Raw genomic sequence first — 18,934 nt, 5'->3', positions numbered from 1 at the left:
ACAGACGTGACAACGGGCAATTTTATCAGCAAATTACAACCGACAGCGTGGGAAACAAGTCCAACTAGTACTTCTCAGCTTTATAGAATGGTTATTTAACCAGCTGCTTTATTACCTTTATTGATTGAAATATAAAAACAGATATATAGTCGTTTGGAAGACATCTTATGAAGAAAAAAATCATAAATTGCAGTGAGCTGATACTGTAGGCCTACTACAAACGCATTTAATCACGATAAAGTTAACAACGGCACGTTTAAAACTCCGGCCAACTCAATGATATCATAGCGACTGAAGTGTAGAGCTGTAGCAAACCGTATGTATTCGTTACTGAGTAACGGGTGCGGCATCTAGTAACGAGTAACGAAACGTTACACACGAATGCATTTCGTTACTCGCATTTTTCGTATGTTTTACGCATACGCATGCTTATTCGTTACAAAGAACGATGTTTGTTTATTAAGAAAAGTATAATTTGGAAATTCGTCGTCCAAGTTTTTTACTGTTTATTAAAGGTATTGTGTGTGTAGACAAAGTTTGAGATTGGAACAGAAACAACGTAAGAAAGTATTTTTTACAAATTATAAATATGTATGTTTTTGTTTTTTATTATCGCGTATTTTCACGTTTTTTGTTCTTATCTTAAAAGAGATATTATAATAAAGCTGCTCTAATGAGATTTTATTGTTTCTTGGTTAACAAAAGCTGTTAATTATCAAATACTTTTAATTGTTTATATTCGATTTGTTATTATTTACGCGACGTCATACTGTACGCGTACGAAATACGACTCAATTCGTTGCTGTTACATATCATAGCATGTTATGCGGTATCAGAAGTAACGAGTAACGATACGAAAGTAACGAGTACTAATTGTTATAGTAACGAATACATACCGGTACACTTTTTTTAGTTACTTTTACACCTCTACTGAAGTGCCAAGGAGTTGGATGAAAAGGGGTAGGAGAAAGAGCTGTGTCGTTGCGGGAAGTAGATAACACTTCTACGTGCGAGATACGTGGGTGGCCGAGCGGGCGGGCTGGTAGTATTGCATCACCGCGCGGAGAGCAGCAGAGAGCAGCAGAGAGCAGGAAGCGTCCCTCATGATGTATGATAAGATAAGGCGGTGAACGTGTAGCTTACGCTACATAGCATAAATTAACTACCGAAGGAAACAAAGAATTATAAAAGAATTATATACGGTGTTTTGGTTAAAATAAAGATTTACGGTCATTGTAAACGACGTTATTGTGAATCGGCGACAACTTAAATTGAAACATGAGTACTCAAACATTAGAGACGTTAATCCGAAACGACGTAAATCGGTACGACGTAAATAGAGGACTTACTGTATAAGATATCTAAAGAGGAAGAAGACTACATATGAAAGGGGTCTAGATGGTCTTTGTCTGGTGTTAAGCGACTACAACTACACATTAACAAGCTTGATCCACTTCGAGCTAGCTCCTACATCGAAATACCTACCTGCATCAAAGAAAAATATGCGGTGGTCAATCTGTAAATACTTAGATGAGCACATACGTTTAAGAGTGCAATCATGGTCAAGTTAGATGAGGGTGAGCATCTGAGCATGTTAATCAGTGTTACAATGACTTGGAGGGGATGTTCAACTTCACTAACATCGAGTTTCCCAATCCAATACGTCAGATCCTTCTGTTCTAGAAACAGAATCCTGGTGCCTGCATAAACTTCTATAGCATCGACGAAAACCAGATGATTGTAACATCACGAGTCGCTCTAGAAAAGAAAAGAACATCACTTCAAACTTCTGTTCTTGGTCTTGAAATATGCGGTTTTTGTCAATTGTGTGGATTATTGTTTGAAATATGCTTATTTGTGTTTCAAATATGTTGAATTGTGTTTGAAATATGAGTATTAGTGTTTTAAATGTGTGTTCACATTAGTAATAAACACATCAGTATTCTTATAGAGGAATGATTCTTTAAAAATTATTATATTAATAAATGCAAGTCTAAAATAAATAAAAAATGTATTTATTAATGTACTGTTTGAAACTTTTCACTAGTTACCAGAGTTTGGGATGTTCGTCGAAGGTGCTTAAAATGGTATTAGGAGGCTGGGGACGTGTGGCGTGAGGTCCAAATGACGCAGTTATTTGGAGTGTGGATGGTTCAGGGTGAGGGGGGAGGGGGTAGGTCTGCTGACGTCAAAGGCCATGCGTCAGTGACGTGTGTGCTTGGCACGCACGAACAGGACTGCAATAGAAAGGGTAGAGAGGTGGGGACAGTTGAAAAATTGCACCCTTAGGTTGCATCATTCGTAGTTATCAACAGAGCTAGTAAGATGTGTCTTGCCAGCGATGAGAAAATTGTTGAGGAGGAGTTCTATGCGTGCTGTCAAGAGGCTAGCGGTCGGGAAGAAGCTCTTGCTATGGATGAAGACGAAGAGTCCAGGGAAGACATCACAGATGTACCTGTGAACACCTCCTCTCTGACTGTGGAGGATATTGGCGCTGTGGTGGGGGAATATTAGGCACTTATTCCTCAATTATCGACTTTGGAGCTGTGTGATGCTTGTATAGTTGTGTGGACAAAGTATTTGATGGCTAGTATGGAAAGTACTGCGGAGCAGGGTGTTGTGAAAGGGGTTGGTAACGCCTTCTGAATGGTATTGTGTTAACAAGGGGGAAAATATGGTGCAAAGGATTGTGTGTTTTTTTATTAAATAGTGTTAAATATTTTTTTGATATTTTATTTACTTCGACTTCTTGCCACGACTTAAAAAATACTATTTTTATTTGATATGAAGTGCATCTCGTAGCGGCAGGAGTTAATGGCTGAGGTGAGTGTTGTAAGTGCATCATATACACTATAGTGATCAGACATTAAGTTGAAATGTAAAATGTTTGATTGTGCTTCCTTTTTGTTGATTGTGCTTTCCAAATGTGTTTCCTTTTTGTTGATTGTGCTTTCCAAATGTTTCCTTTTTTGTTGATTGTGCTTCCAAATGTGCTTCCTTTTTGTTGATTGTGCTTCCGATTGTGCGTCCTTTTCTCTGAATGTACTTCCGTCAAATTGTTTATTATTTTAACATAACACCTATATCTTCCAAGGTACTAATACTTATAAATGTCTTAGAGAATGGTAAAATGTAATTATACGCAGACATTAAAAATATCTGATTCCATGCAGCTTTTAAAACACGAGCACGCAAACATGAACTTGTTTAGGAATGTAATTATACGCAGACATTAAAAATATCTGCTTCCATGCAGCATTTAAAACACGAGTACGCAAACATTAGAAGAGAATATTACTTGTGAGTTAGGACTCTGAAAAATTTCTGGTCTGCTAAGATGGAGTAATAAATGTTTTTTTAAATTATCATTACTTTAACTATCGCATCCACAAAGATAGTATTGATAACATATATTTTAGTTAAAACCTATAAATAATAAGACTTTAAGAAAAAATGGTGGTTACAACAACAAAATGACTGTGGATTTTGTGGAGTTTTGTGGATTTTTGTCTATAAGGGTCATAATAATGTTGGTAGAGAATTGAAACTCGACCTTACATACACTAATGTACTTTAGAAACCTACAAGCTGGCAGTCTCCACTAACTAAGATGGCTGCCTCCGGCAGACAACAATGGTATATATTTTTATTTTGATAATAAATTTATTTTAAAGAATGCGGTGTAACGAAAAATTGTAACAGGGATAAGTGGGGTGTTCGATGACGATATAATTTTAACAGAGGAGTGGGTTGCTAGATGGTGAATTCGTAATGTAGAGGAGTGTGGTGTTTAATGCGTAGGTATTTAATTAAAATTTTATTAAATAATATATCTTTTTAAATTTTATTTTAAAATTTTGATTATTTAATTTTTTATATAATTATGAATTTTTTTTCATTAAAATCTGATCATAAATAAAGATATTCAATATGGCGGACAAAACTTGAAATGGTGGAATGTTCTAGAAAACAAAATGGCAGAATGTTTGAGAAAAACAAAATGGTGGTATGTTCTAGAAAACAAAATGGCTGCTGGGGTCAAAGGTCAAGGTAAAATCCAAGATGGTCGCCTGAAGTGACAGATCCATGATGGCCGCCATGACTCCCTAAAATTGAGCCCTAATAAATGTACGAAATGACAGGTATAGGGATTTACATGTTAAACTATCACTCCGCAAAGAGGAGAATTGACTCTCCCTGCGGATCTTGCGAGCCCTCCCCCCTCCTGCGTATCTTGCGACCCCCCCCCCCCCCCCCCCCCCCGGGGATTTTGCGGATCCTCCTGCAGATCTTGTATCTCCAGATATCCTACAGCAGAAGAAAGGGGGATATTTTCTCGAAAAGGGAAATTTCCTCTTCAAAAAAAAAAATTTCCCCTCGAAATAGGGACTTTTTTTTGTCCAAAATGAGGTCCTGTGACGTGTTTTTGCTGCCGGAAGTGACGTAATCCAAGATGGCCGCCTCGAATGCCATAATCCCGCACCTGGACCCGGTGCACCAGGACCTACCAAATACACCTACTTAAGTTGAATATTAATTTGTATAGACATACATTGATTGCATTTTGTGTGTAAAAGGGTTTTATCTGTGCCGATCATTCAACAACAGGGGACAATTCAAAATTGTCTTGGAATAAAATAAAGAGTATAAACTGTCTTTGAGTAGCCCATCAGGATTTTACAAACTCATTGCGTACAAGAAAAAACCTGAATGGCGGCCTTTCCGATGGGGCACAATTTAGGGGTTTCTTTCGCTTAAAACAAAGCGAACAGCCAACTCTGGAAAGGCAGCCCATCAGGATTTTACGAACTGTATGCGTACAAGGAAAAAAACCTGAAAGGCGGCCTTTCCGATGGGGCACAATTCAGGGTTTTCTTTCGCTTAAAACAAAGCGAACAGCCAACTCTGGAAAGGCAGCCCATCAGGATTTTACGAACTGTATGCGTAAAAGGAAAAAACCTGAAAGGCTGCCTTTCCGATGGGGCACAATTCAGGGTTTTCTTTCGCTTAAAACAAAGCGAACAGCCAACTCTGGAAAGGCAGCCCATCAGGATTTTACGAACTGTATGCGTACAAGGAAAAAACCTGAAAGGCGGCCTTTCCGATGGGGCACAATTCAGGGTTTTCTTTCGCTTAAAACAAAGCGAACAGCCAACTGTGGAAAGGTAGCCCATCAGGATTTTACTAACTGTATGCGTACACGGAAAAAACCTGAAAGGCGGCCTTTCCGATGAGGCAAAATTCAGTGCCCACAAGGATCTAACGAAAACTAATAATTTCTGAAAGGCACCCTTTCCAATGAGGCACAATTCAGGATATTTTCCCGCAAACAACAAAGCAAAATTCTAGCCCTGGAAAGGCAGCCATTCATAAATTTGCAAATATTTTTGCAAATGAAGATAAACATGAAAGGCGCCCTTTCCAATGGGGCATATTTCAGGATAATTTATGTCTTAAAAGGAAGTCTGTAACATGTTCTGGAAATGCAGCCTATCTGGATTTTACAAATTCGTTTGCTTATGAAGAAAAATTTGAAAGGCACCCTTTCAAATGGGGCACATATCAGGATTCTTTTCGGTTTAAAATTCAGTTAATAACTCGTTCTTGAAAGGCAGCCTATCAGGATTTATATAATTGTGTGTGTGCTTGAAAAACCTGAAAGGCACCCTTTCCAATGGGGCGCAATTCAGTCGCCCCGTTTTAAGGAGTGACCACAATGCAATCAGTTAGGGTAAAAAATTAACCATGGATATTCAACTTGCTTTTCACAATTATCAGATAACCTATATATTTGGCAATGAAATTTGCTTCAAAACAATAATTTAAATGTAATGGATATATATGTTGGATAATCCATAGAATTTGTCCTAGATGAAAAAAAATAACAGCATGAAAATGCAATCATCCAAAACAGCAGGTGAAGCCTAGTCTTAAATTCACCACATTGAGAAAATATTATGGCAGTCATGTTCTTTGGTCCTTGAAATACCATAAAATATGTTTCTTTATTAGTTAACTGTAAGTTACATTACATGAGAATTTTGAGACTGTGAGCTGTACCAAATGAAGAAATAATAAATAAACTATGAATTTATCCTGTTCCCCCATTCTTGTTTTAAACTCTGAGCAAGCTTTAATTTTTTGGCTGTACAACAGGGTGTCTACTGGAGCACGAAAGTCACCCGAAAGACCAAAATTAGAATTTTTTTTTGTCACTATAGAGAAAGGTGTTTAATCCGGCACGTGTAGGACAATAGCTATGCTGGAATAGCTATTTTCTGGATTATCGAATTTCAATGCAGTTTTAACTGGCATACCAAAGAAAACAGCAAATGCTGTACTAAAATGATAATCAACAGCCAGAATCCACCCTAAAAGATCTGAAAGTGAGCAGTTCAGTGTGCTGGCGAACGGAATGAGCCAAACCACATAGTGCCGGATTAAAGACCTGTACGTGCTGACTAGTGGGCACCCTGCACGCGAGAGCCAGTGGTGTTCTGACTGGTCGGCTCGCACCCACAGGTGCAGCACGCACTGCAGAAGACGGACGCAGCGCTCCAGACACTGAACTTGGCCATCAGCAAGGACCCGGCGAACCCCCTGTGCAAGTTCCACCGGGCGTCCATCTATTTTGCGGTCGGCCGCCACGTGGACGCGCTCAAGGAGCTGGAGGAGCTCAAAGAAATGGTGCCTCGCGAGTCTCTGGTCTACTACTTGACCGGCAGGGTTAGTGTTCACCACCGAGACCATTGGGGAGAGTCTGGTCTCCCGCTGAGGCCAACTGGGTTCCATTCCCTGCAAAGTCAACCGTTGCCATGAACCGATTGGTATTCTCGGAGCACCGGTGTTTCCGACCACAAGTTCATTCCATCGATGTCCCGTTCTTGTCTCATCAGCTCCAGTTACCTCATTTTCGATGTAACGTTAAATTCTAATTCATTTGTTTGTTCGACCATTCATTAATTCACAACTAGGTTTTTGCAAATATCAGTTTTTAGGCAAATACAAATGATGATTTGGTATAGTAAGAATGAGAATTGGAATCCCACCAAAATATTTTTTTCGCAGCACATAAATATACTATTCGTATTCAAAACTTTGACTATTTGCACTGGCCTATTCACAACAGGTGCAGATTAAAATTTGATCGCAATGTGCAGTGTTATTTATTGTCACATTGTCGCATGCCCACGAAGCCGAGGGCTTCAGTAGTGGGCTTGACACTAAAAGAGAAATACATAGATAGTCCCAGCAAGTGCGCGGACACCCCCCTCCGTCGGCACCAAGAGCGGGCAGCACTATCTGAGGTGGGGATCACAGCAGGTAGGCGCATCCACTCCTTGCCAACATACGTAGGGTGAGTGAGCCGTACACTTGCAGCAACCAAAACAGGACCAAATAATTATAAACTATACAACAGAAGCAGCAACAACAATAAAAACAGAATGGGTCAAAAATAAACTTAAAAAAATAATAATAAACAGTTAAACACACAATTAATATATTATAGGGGTAGAATAAATCCAAAAATGAATAAACTGGACAAAACAATTGATAATCAAATAAACTAATAATATCATGAATTATACATTTTCAAAACTTTTCAACTAGATATTTATTTATTTAATATAATAATGGAAAATTTAAATTGAACACATTATAAATTGAACACCATAAATTAAACACAATAGGTAGAGAAAAGAAAGTGAACGGTAAAGTAGAAGAATTCCTCAAATAAATTATTTAAAATCGTGTTTATTAGAATTTGTAATAAGTCAGTAGATAAGGTCATTGTTGATTTGAACTGTGCACAGGGTTGATTGTAAACTGCTGTTAAATTGAGGAATTCTCATTCCAGTGTTTTTGATTAAATATTGACATTTAATTTTGGAACTATAACAGTTAAGTACAAAAGAGCATCTAGAGGAGTCGAAGCAGTATAAGGAAATTTAGTTGTATTAATTGATTCTGTTATTTTATTTTGAATTTTTACTAGTTTTTTTGCTTTCAGACAATGAAATATAATTCCAAATGATTGAGCAGTAATCTAATTTAGATCTTATCAGTGCATAGTAGAGTGAAATAATAGATTCAGAAGTGGTACCATAGAAAGTAATATATTTAATTAAAGCTATGGTTCGACGAGAGTTTTAGTACAAATAATCTACATATGTACATGCTTTTGAAAAAATAATTTCAAATCTAAAATTATACCAAGATCTTTTATAAAGGAGGTTTTGGGGATTAAGGTTGTAACCGCCCTGTTGCTTTACTCCAGCAACACTGCAGTCAACAATCTGTCCTCACACTCTTTTGCCAAGGAGGGTCAAACTTCGTGCGAGTGGCACAATCCCACCACACGCGACTATACAAAATATAGTTCTCCTTTTCATTCCGCAAGTGTGAGATGCTTAAAACCAAACAATGTAAGAGCAGGATTCAAATTCTTTAATTCTCTCATGGCTGTTACTGAGTAGCATGATTCAAACTAACTCCTAAGAACATTAAACAATAACTCTATATTTACATGTACATTTAATTCACTTTATTGGCACAACAAAATATTAAATGAAAGGTCCTTGAGTCTCTATAGTTCCTGTGAGCGCACTTTTACGGTATTATGCAAGAACTCGTTTGCTGTCTGTCTCGAGCAATCACGGCCTAAGTGGGTACTGTTGCACCTCTCGTTAAAAGCATCCAAAAAAAAAAAGTACATCCACTTCAAAAACTAGTAAGACACGGGCCCGCCCTTCGCCTATTCTGGCAACAAGGTGCATGTGCGTCGACTCCTTTCTGTATATGCGTTGACTGGGGCCCCAGCTGGTCGTTCACACGGGTCGCGGTCGCTCAGCTCTCGCCGGCCCATGTTGCTGTCGTCGCTGGCTCGCGAGTCCCGTCTCACCAGCTCGCGCGTCACAGCTCTGCGCGTCACTCCGCCACGTCATCGTCGTGCACCTTCGACCGTCCTCGGGATTGATCGGAACACCCAATACCCACTCAACACTTGGTGTCCGTTTAGCAGACGATTTCAGTTTCATTTTAGCATCCTAACGACATTACTTTAACAAAATGGCAAAAACCAATAAAAATGACCATTTTCTAATTAAACACAAAAATAAATACTTCTTCAAAGAAAATTAACTCTCGTAGGCAACAGCTAACTAAACAATGAAGAAAGTTACAGAAACCAGTAACAAGGTATTTTCTGACTTGTAGTCAAATTTAACAGAGTGATATTTCTTTGGAAAAGGTTATCATCTTGGTTTTTTTTTAGTGTTAAGTTTAACCAGATTTTCTCTGCACCGAATTAATATCATTTTGAATTAACAAGCAGTCATTATTAGTGATAAATTTCCTATAAATTTTAAGGTCATCAGCAAAGAGAATTCCAAATGTGTGATTAAGTACCTCTATGACTACTAATGTCCATAATGTTTGTTGAAAGTTCATAAGCTAATTTTAACCTACATTATCACAACTTTGTTGTTTATTTTTCTATACAGTGCTGAAATAAAGTTATAGATCAGGATTTCTTAATAATTCTTTGGTGCTGCATATTCTTTCATGAATGAGTCAAAGAATCAAAATTTTTAGTGATTGATTCTGAAACTTTAAGTGTGTTCACAGTTGGGCTCTGCCGTGTAAAGCAACATGCCTGTGCAATGAGCTTGTGCAATGTTTTGACATGCCTTTGCCTTCGCGGCGTGTGACACAGTGTGTTCCCATTTTTATTTTGGTGGAGAGGAGAGTGGGAGAGTGACTGGTGGGGACCATAGTTATTTCTTCTTACCTACCTCTAGTTAATGTTTTGCTAGGTATAAAAAATTGTATGTAAAATTTATTTGTCTTGAAATTTTCTGTGTTGATTTTCAGGTTCATAAAAAGTTAGGTAATACTCATTTGGCATTGATGCACTTTAGTTGGGCTACGGATCTTGATCCAAAAGGTGCAAACAGCCAGATCAAAGAAGGAATTGATCCCGCACTGACGAGGTCGCAAGTCGAAGATGACTCTTCTACACCAGCAGGTACGTGGCATACGTAAATGTTGTCTTGTGTACAAGTCTTTGGAAGATATCGCTTGAGTATGAGTTACATAATAATTTAAGTAGTGGAGTGTGTTTGAGTTACTTGTTATATTAATTCTTGCTTGCATGACTAAAATATCTTAGTATCTACGGTAGTTGGTATCTGAATGGTTCTGAGCCCCATTATAATCTTAGAGGTCTCTTCGTCTTAAGAGGCCCGCTTAGTCAGGGGGTGTATTTATGTTAGTGAGATGGAATGATAAGTGCGACACTCGCTGGTGCTCCTTCTAGAGTGATATCTCCTCTTAGCGTAAGGTCTGAACTGGCGCAGTGGTAACCATAACATATGATGGAGAAATGAAGATAAAGATTTAATGCAAGTCCTTTGAGTGCTTTCGAGTATCTGTACTGGGTCTTTCATGTCTAAAAATTGTTCTGAAAACCACGTTTTAGCTTCCACTGTTCTAAAAGTACAGTTTAAAAATAATGAAAATCAGTAATCAAACTACTAATTCTCCCCCCCCCCCCCCCCCCCTTTTCCCTCCTGTTTTCTTAATTGCTTTTCGTAAATAGACCCTACTCTGACATCTTGAACAGTTTTCAGATCGCCAGGTTTCTTCTGAAGCTCTGGCACTGTGTGTGTGCCCGGGTAGGCGGGGCCCTTACGGGTATGTACGTAAACCCCAATCAGATCAATAACTTGTATCTGAAACATGAAATATCTGAGTGTTGTTATGTTGCAGGAGAAGACTTTCCAAGTGAAGGCAGCTTGGCAGTGGCGACTCCTACACTGCAGCGGTTTGTCCCAGCGAGCTACAGGACGCCAGAAAGCGACGACAGCATATAACACACTTTGTTAGTAGACTTCTGTGATACATCTGTTTCATATCTACATCATTTGCTTATGTCAAGTTTGGGTTTTGCATGGTTTAAAAGAATTGCGTCTCTTAATTATGTTCATAGGAAAATTAATTGATTGTTAACTAGGCCTGTGTGAATATTTGAATTTTCGAACACAAATAATAAACTATTCGTAATTTCGACCTTAAATATTAACACTTCAAAATAACGAATATTTGTTTGCTTACGAATTCTTGACATAGCATACCTCGTATACCAACGTTGACCGCTGAGATTTAGTAATTTGTGCAATATGTTTTTTTATGTTTAATGGGATGGGACTTCGTAATCAAAATCATTATCAATAAGCAAAGTTTTAAACTTGCAACAAGTATTAAATTTTTTTTTCTACTGTCGCTAAACAGTTACGGAAAAAATTTGTGTAAACAATTCAAAACACTGCATATTTGTCATTTCAATCTTGAAAACAAAATATTGTTTGTATTCTTTTTGACACACGTACTAGAATTGGGACAAAAATAAACGTCAACAACCTTGGACTACAACACCACAAAACACAGACACTCCATTAAGATGGGTATTAAAATAAGTAATTGTCTTAGTTTCGACGGTGTATAAATTGATTGTCATGATGAAACAGATGTGACTAAAAAAAAAATAAAAATAATGGTTTAAGATTCCAGATAAAATTAGCAAAAAATGTGTTTATAATATTATTGAACTAAAATACACTTTACCTAGCTGCTTTTAACAATGAAAATTCGTGAATAACTAGGGTTTAAATATGTAAATGTTAGCTCTTTCAATCATTAATTTGGGGATACAGCATTTTAAAAAAAAGATTCACTTCTTCGTAAAATAGATTGCTATGGATTTCAAAGTACTGTATTTGTGGTTCACGAAAATTATTGATAGTAGTGAAAAATAGGTGAATAGAAACTGAAATGAATGTTTGGTTGTTTGGTTAGGTTGTTAGGTTAGCTGCATAATTAGAAAAACATTTTTTCATAATTTAAATATTTTAACAAAAAATTTCCATATAATTATTGTAACTAACTTAACTTAACCAACCTTTCACTTTAGTATTATTTGTCTAATTTTCCAGACGTTATGTGATGTGAAAAAATTGTTTTTAGTGAGATTATAATTTTTATTCTTACTATTTGTGAATAATTTGATATTTGAACTAGAAAACTGATATTCTCAGAGGCCTATTGTTAACCCATAAATTTATGGAGTCCTTGATTTTATATCTTTTACCCATCGGCCATTACAAATTTGAATTGGGAGCAGTTAAAATTTGCATGTTTTGCCCCCCTCCCCCAAGAAAATGTAAATCATAGATGTAAGTCTGTGATGGAGATATTTTTATTTTATAGGGGAAACATAGGACAAAAAAATATTTAGTAAAATACAGTAAATCCTTGTTAAGAAATTTTTCAAGGTACTTATAAATTTAGACTTATGAACAGGAAAATTTTATCAAAAGGTAAAAAATAGTAATTTTTTTAGGTCCAGTACCAAATTTTTAAACTTATTATGCAGAAAAATTTCTAAAGTGGGATTTTTTTAAGAGGAATTTACTGTATATATAAATATGTAGTAATCACAAATTTTGTAGTATGAAAATGTTTCCTTGATATTGTACTTTTGATCTTGGGCTGGATAGAAGACCATAATTTACATGTCTCCTTGTTAAGGGGTTATGAAAGTTCATTTTTCGTTTGAGGTAGAAGTTACATGTTTTGAGTCAAGTCTAGCTGAGTTCAGCATTTATACATCAGAGAGTCGATTCCAGACTTGATTATTTTTCAGACCAAGTTTAGGTAAAATTAAAGTATTTTGCATTAGTGGCCGGAGTTGACTGAGATTTACTATAGTTGCCTGCGTGTTGATCTATGGGACACCAGTTTAGATGTAAGAATCTTTTTTCATAGGAAAATTATCAATTAGTATTCTTTGTGGAGTTTTACTTACCTGATGTTTTATGTATTATTGTTGGCAGACTAGCTTGGACATCTGTGTAATCAGAAGATGCTATCTGCTATCCCACGCATTACAGTTGGTGCCACCGGACTGTGAGATGCCCTATGATCGTTTCCATGTTTGTGTTTTGTTGGGTCTTCATCCTATACTGCAGCACCGGCACACCACATGATGGAGCTATACGAGAGCGAGCATTCCTAGTTTCAGTTTCCAGTTTTGAGTTCAGTTGAAATAACATCACCCGAAGGAGTATGAATAGATACAACACAGTACTTGCACTACAAATCGAACAATCAACGGTGTTGCAATATCTGGAGTAGAACATCTCAAATTCCCTTAAATGATTTTTAAAAATCATCCATTTTGTTTTTTTTTTTAATGATTCTTTTATATAATAGTGTACATAATTTTATTTTCTGCTGTAATAAATGATTTGTATTTATTGACACCTGTAATGTTGTAAAATTTTGAAAAAAATTGTTTTATGAGAAATTTTGTTGTCGAGTGATATTTTGATTCGGGTAACAATTTTTTTTCTGTGGAATTTAGTTTCCATGGTTGTAATTCTTTGTTTATTTACTGTTTTGGAGTTAAAAAAATTATTAAATTTTGATTCAATCACCTGCATTGTGTAAAAATTGTTGCATATTCCCTACATTTTTGAAAACATCAAATAACCAAATGACTCCCTATGCAGTAAAATAAATGGTGTTTGAAAAGCTTTATCTATATATTGAGTTACACATATAGGTGCCAATCATATGTCTGCTAGCTTTTTTTTAATAAAAACTGGCAATGCCAATGCTCTAAGTAGCAAGTGTACAGTAAATCCCCATTACGATCCCTTACGGTTCTTGGGAATAGGAGGTCCTAATAAACATTTTGGATCATAATTCTAGAAAACTTTTATTTGGGTGAAAATTTTATACATTTGTAGCAACCAAGATATTACGTTATCTGAACACTGCAGAATAATATACACACACACACACACACATATATAAAATGTATTCTAAGAAATAGTACAGTGTTTTAATGTGGTACCCTTCAATTCCATTTAATGTACAGTAACACAGTAAGTCATTTAACTGGTTATGTTCTCAAAAAATGTCGGATTAAGCATGGTCTATTAATTTGCATCTTCTTTTAAAGATCAGTTTCAAAATTCCAAGTTAAGTTTTTGATCTTCCAAAAAGTCAACATTTTGCAGTATATCTCAGAAGTGGTAGGCATGTTTGAACAAATGGTACTGTGCATTAAATTTTCAGGTTTTCTTACTGTTTCGTGCCAGAAATTTTTTTAAGTGCAGGTTTTCTCCAGCATCAGCTTGTAGTATTTTATTTTACTGCATGCTTTGTGTTTCATGTTTCCATGCAGTTTGCAGCAGTGATTTTAATTTATTAAATCATACTTTCTGACAAACTTAATGCAAGACCATCTCTGTTATTCTTGCAATTGCTGTATCACATGGTTGGTTTATCTCTTCTTATTTGACAAGTGCAAAATATCACCTCCTTTAAGAACAAACATACACACATGCTGCAGTTAAATGCACAAACATTAGAGAACCTTTCACTTCCAAGTTCTGTCACTTCTTTATATGTCAACTGGTTGGCTATAATTTGGGTTAGGTGCATCAGGTTTGGGCAGATAAAGTGAATCTACAGTGTTTGAAGGCTACCGGCTAGACTTATATGAATATACCGTGTTTATGTTAACCATTACAGGTGTAAACAAACACCAGCATTTGTTCTGTTAGCCTTACTTATAAGTGATGAAATGATAATTTTGAAAAACATCCTACTTGATAAATTAATTGTTGGTGAACTAATTCTTATTTGATGAAGAAACAATTTGTGTGGCTGTACTAAATACTGTGGTCAATCTTGCCACATATAGAACAGGATTTACTGCTTTACTAACTGAATTTTAGGGAAACACGGATTACTTGAAGCATTACCCCAATGTTGGCAAGTAAGTAATACTTATTTCAGCAACTATGAATTTAAAATGGTACTTAAGGGCTCTGCCTACCTGGGAACTCTTAGCGGTGTGCAGAGTTTCAGAAAAAAACACGCAGGTTTAAAACTGCTCATGATATCCGAGTGGGGTCTATTTACGAAAGGCGTTCAAGAATACACTGAGAGTAGATAAGTTGTTCTGTTTCAGGATTTTGTTTTCAAACTACATTTTTTATGAAAGTGAAAATGGTGAAAACTTGTGTTTTTAGAATAATATTTAGGCATTGAAACACCCAATACAGATTCTTGAAAGCACTTGAGGAACTTGCTTAACATCTTTATCTTCATTTCTCTGCCATATGATGTTAAAATAACACCTCTGATTTCATAGTTGCCCTGTGCATGACGAGAAAACTGTACGCCAGTTCAGAGCCTTACGATACCGCGCTAGAAGTACCAGTGAGCGTTGCGCTTATCATCCCGCCTTGTACACCCCTGACTAGGCGGGCCCTTTAATTACGCGTAAAGCAAAATAATTTTAGCATCCGTAGTAAACATAAGGCTAGAAATTACAATGTCCATTAAAACAAGTGTCTTTTAGTGTCAGTTTAAGGACGACCTCTTATGTATACGAATTTTGTTGCATTGCATAGATATTTTAATAATATGGATGTGATGAATCCTTAAACGTTTTAAAAGTTAAAATACAGTAAAACCTTTTTGTTACAACCCCATTTTTTGCGACCACCTCTCTATTACAACCAAATTTCAAGGAACCGTTAAAAAAATTGCTGAAAATCCGAAGAAAATCAGACAGAAAATAAGTTTCTTGTGGTGAGTAGCGTGTTATTGCATTTCTCTTGCCCAGTGCTGTACTGCCGTAGGCAGTGCATAATCTAAAAATAGATACCACTTCCTGTCGACCGCTGTCAGCGCTTAACAACCCCCATTCCACGTCCTTTTGCCGGAAGGGTGCAGATAAAGGTTTTTGTGGCAACGTGTTTACGTTTAGCTTTTTGCGAGTGTCTAGTGTGGTACGCAGTTAAGGCAAAGCTACCTGCTGGATTTCTCTTGATTTTGATTACTATTGGTTGACAATGTTTGCTTAGTTTTTGAAGTCCTATTTGGTATATATTTCTGGCTTGAATTTGTGAACTATTGTTGATGACATTCAGGTTTCTTTTCTTTTTTTTTCCGATTTTGTGTATTATGACTTAATAAATAAAATACCATTAAATATTAATTACTATTAATATCTTCAACGCAGGAAAAACCCTCCAGCCGCAGCGTGTGAACATGGTAGTCGGCTGCTCGCTCGCCCTTGCTCACCCTCTCCCCGTACCGTGCGCTGCGGCCGATCTCGGATGTTGCTTGTACATGTTAACAATCACGTTATCTGCTTCATTTTAACGAGGAGAGTAAATATATATTAAAACTGTCAGAAAATTGATAAAAGCTTTGTGTGTCCGCAAAACAGGGCACAACACTGGCCCGCCAGTTGTTTTCATTCAAAACGTGGCTAAAAAACTTGCATGGATCAGGCTGAAAACATCCGGCAATACGTGTAGGTTATAAGGAATGAATTGGTTATGAATTGAGATGTTATGTTTTTCGAGTAGATATACACAGCGACCGACTGGATGCAGGCCCGCCTCGACTTGTTTTAACTGCGCAGCGATGTTTATTTTGACAGCTGAAGCAATTATCTTTTTTCCGTGGGTTGATAGAAAAAGGTTGCTTCACCCAGCATAAAAAAAAAACCTACGCCACTTATTCCCCAAGCAGGAAACACACTGGCTGCCATCTGTCTCCCCCGCATTTATCTTTCTTCTAACATTCCACGTCTCGCCTCTCGCGCGAGCATTAAGGAAGCAACCACGCATTGGGCCGTTTTATGCTTTGTTTGGTGACAGTAGCTTGATTTTATTCGGTATATTCCTTTTCATAGGACTCTTGCTATTAAAATACATTTATATTTAAGTTTGAAAGCTTGTAAATTCCTTGCCAGAGATGACTGAACTTGAACTTGGTGTGAAAAGTGCCATATTTTGACATACTTTTTTTTGGGCATGTTTGGTGCGGAGGGAGGGGTCTGAAAATATTTACAACGATCTTACCCCTCCCTCACCGTATTAGTACCCCATTCATAATAGCCAAATTTTACGGGAGAAGGGAGGGTGAAAAATGTATTTTCTCACTGAAGGTTTTTCAAAGGGGAGTGAAGTTGGTGTGTTATAAGGGAGGACACTAGATGGTTTGTGTGTCTGGGAGGGATGAGCTAGCCTTGAAGAATGTTACAGAGGGGAGGGCGTCATGAAGCCACTGCCGCCAACCAGCCAGGCGAGCTTTGTGTGCACCCACTCACATTGCAGAACCTACCGCTGCCATATTTTTAAAGGAAATGTCCCATTATTTTTTTGTTATTCCTACATGAACATTATTGTAAGTATTAAAGCTGACAAAAAATACGCTGTGTGTTAAAATTAACAGATTTTAATAATCTTTCATTTGTTTTTTTTTTTTTTTTAATTTTTTTTTCCTGATTTTCACATTTTGGTCAAAATGTCCAATTTTTTGACGGTTCCCAAGAATGTATTGGTAAAATCACTGCTTCGTTAAATCCGGGGTTCGTGACATCGGGGTTCTAGTGTATTTAACTACGGCAAGCAGAAAACGTACATGTAAACTAACCAGTAAAAATAAACTGTCTTTTGACATATTTTCTTTAGAGGTGGCCTGTAGGGCGACGGACTTGTCATGAAGGTTGAAGTGGGTTTAAAGCAAAGCCGTCTAGCATTGTGAGTGACAGCATCCTGCCATTGTACGGCTGGTTTCTTAGCGAGTAGTGGTTTGGGGGAAGGGGGGGGGGGGGGGGGTTGAAATCAACTGAAAATTTCGGAAAACATCTATTACGACCCCCCCCCCCCCCCCCCCTCTATTACGACCCTATTCCTGGGAACCGTGAGGGATCGTTTCAGAGAGGTTTGACTGTACTTAGAATATAAGTTCATGTATTTTTATGACATAAATAAATATTGTGTAGATTCTTTATGAAATTAAGATTCAGATTCAGATTAAGATTAAGATTAAGATTAAGATTCAGGCAGAAAATTGGACTTTAATTATCTTGGTACATTAATAATATTGTTCTGATATATAATTTATTGGTATAAAACTGTGGTTAGAAATGAAACTGGTCTAAAGTAAAGATTCTAACATCCTTAACAATAAACAATATACATGCTCATTCTTAATATTTTTAGTGCTGTACGTATTTATCAAACCACAAACCAAGACCATCCCCGAGTTATGAAGTTAACGATTTTATAAATGCAATCCATGAAACGGTGAGCGTATGTAAAATCAAGATTATAATGTAGTGAGTTTTGAGTGGCTTACAATGACAAAATTGTTCTATCACACAAGATTACTGTGTTTGTAATATTAAGTATGGAACATCTTATAGTTTGTGTGAAATTTGTGTTAGTGATTTTTTCTCTCCTTGAAAATAAATTATTACATTATTATTAATATGTTTATGTGAATTTTTTTGGAATGCCAAGTAAGCAGATTCAGTGTTTGTGGTTGAGTATGTAGTGGAGCTGAATTAAATGATTGGGATTCATTTCGTTATTGGAACACATTTCTATTGTGGTAACATGTCGTAACACACAGTTATCACCAAAGAATTTCATCGTCCTATAGGTATTACTATAAAAAAAATATGCTTGAGCTTATTTTTTCCTAGTAATGGGGTTAGAAGTGGACAAGATGACTTGCTCTGATAGTAGCGTATGCTAACACCACCAATTTTTTATTAATGCTGCTCTAAAAAATAAAGATGTAGCAATAAAATCAAAGCTAAATGTTATTACAATACTTCATGTAATAAAATCTGGTTTCAGAACGAAAATAACGTTGTGGTGATAGTGTTATTTTAATCCTCAATCTTCTTGTTTAAACAATTTTTTTATAACACAGTATAAACTGCACATTCAACGGAAAATTTTTAGTTTAATGAGGAAAATTAGTATTTTTTCCTCAATAAATGATATGGTGCATCTTAAACTATTGTAGCGAAAACACAGTGTTACATTAT

General features: G+C 36.6%; 1 protein-coding gene across 2 annotated transcripts in view; it reads left to right on the top strand.

Annotated features, from left to right (window-relative positions):
- Positions 1-17,713, top strand: part of LOC134546226 (cell division cycle protein 27 homolog) — a 106,986-nt gene extending 89,273 nt beyond the window's left edge. For both annotated transcript variants that reach the window (XM_063388859.1, XM_063388858.1), the window contains exons 13-16: positions 6,523-6,726; positions 9,874-10,027; positions 10,771-10,882; positions 12,894-17,713. In XM_063388859.1, the coding sequence (XP_063244929.1) occupies positions 6,523-6,726; positions 9,874-10,027; positions 10,771-10,874 (462 nt within the window). In that variant the 3' untranslated portion in view covers positions 10,875-10,882; positions 12,894-17,713. The remainder of the gene's footprint in view (positions 1-6,522; positions 6,727-9,873; positions 10,028-10,770; positions 10,883-12,893) is intronic.
- Positions 17,714-18,934: the final 1,221 nt, after the last annotated feature.

This window comes from Bacillus rossius, chromosome 1 (genome assembly GCF_032445375.1).
Source record: "Bacillus rossius redtenbacheri isolate Brsri chromosome 1, Brsri_v3, whole genome shotgun sequence".
Classification (NCBI taxonomy): Eukaryota; Metazoa; Arthropoda; class Insecta; order Phasmatodea; family Bacillidae; genus Bacillus; species Bacillus rossius.
Note: the sequence above shows the minus strand (reverse complement) of the source record. Positions and strands in the feature narration are given on the sequence as shown.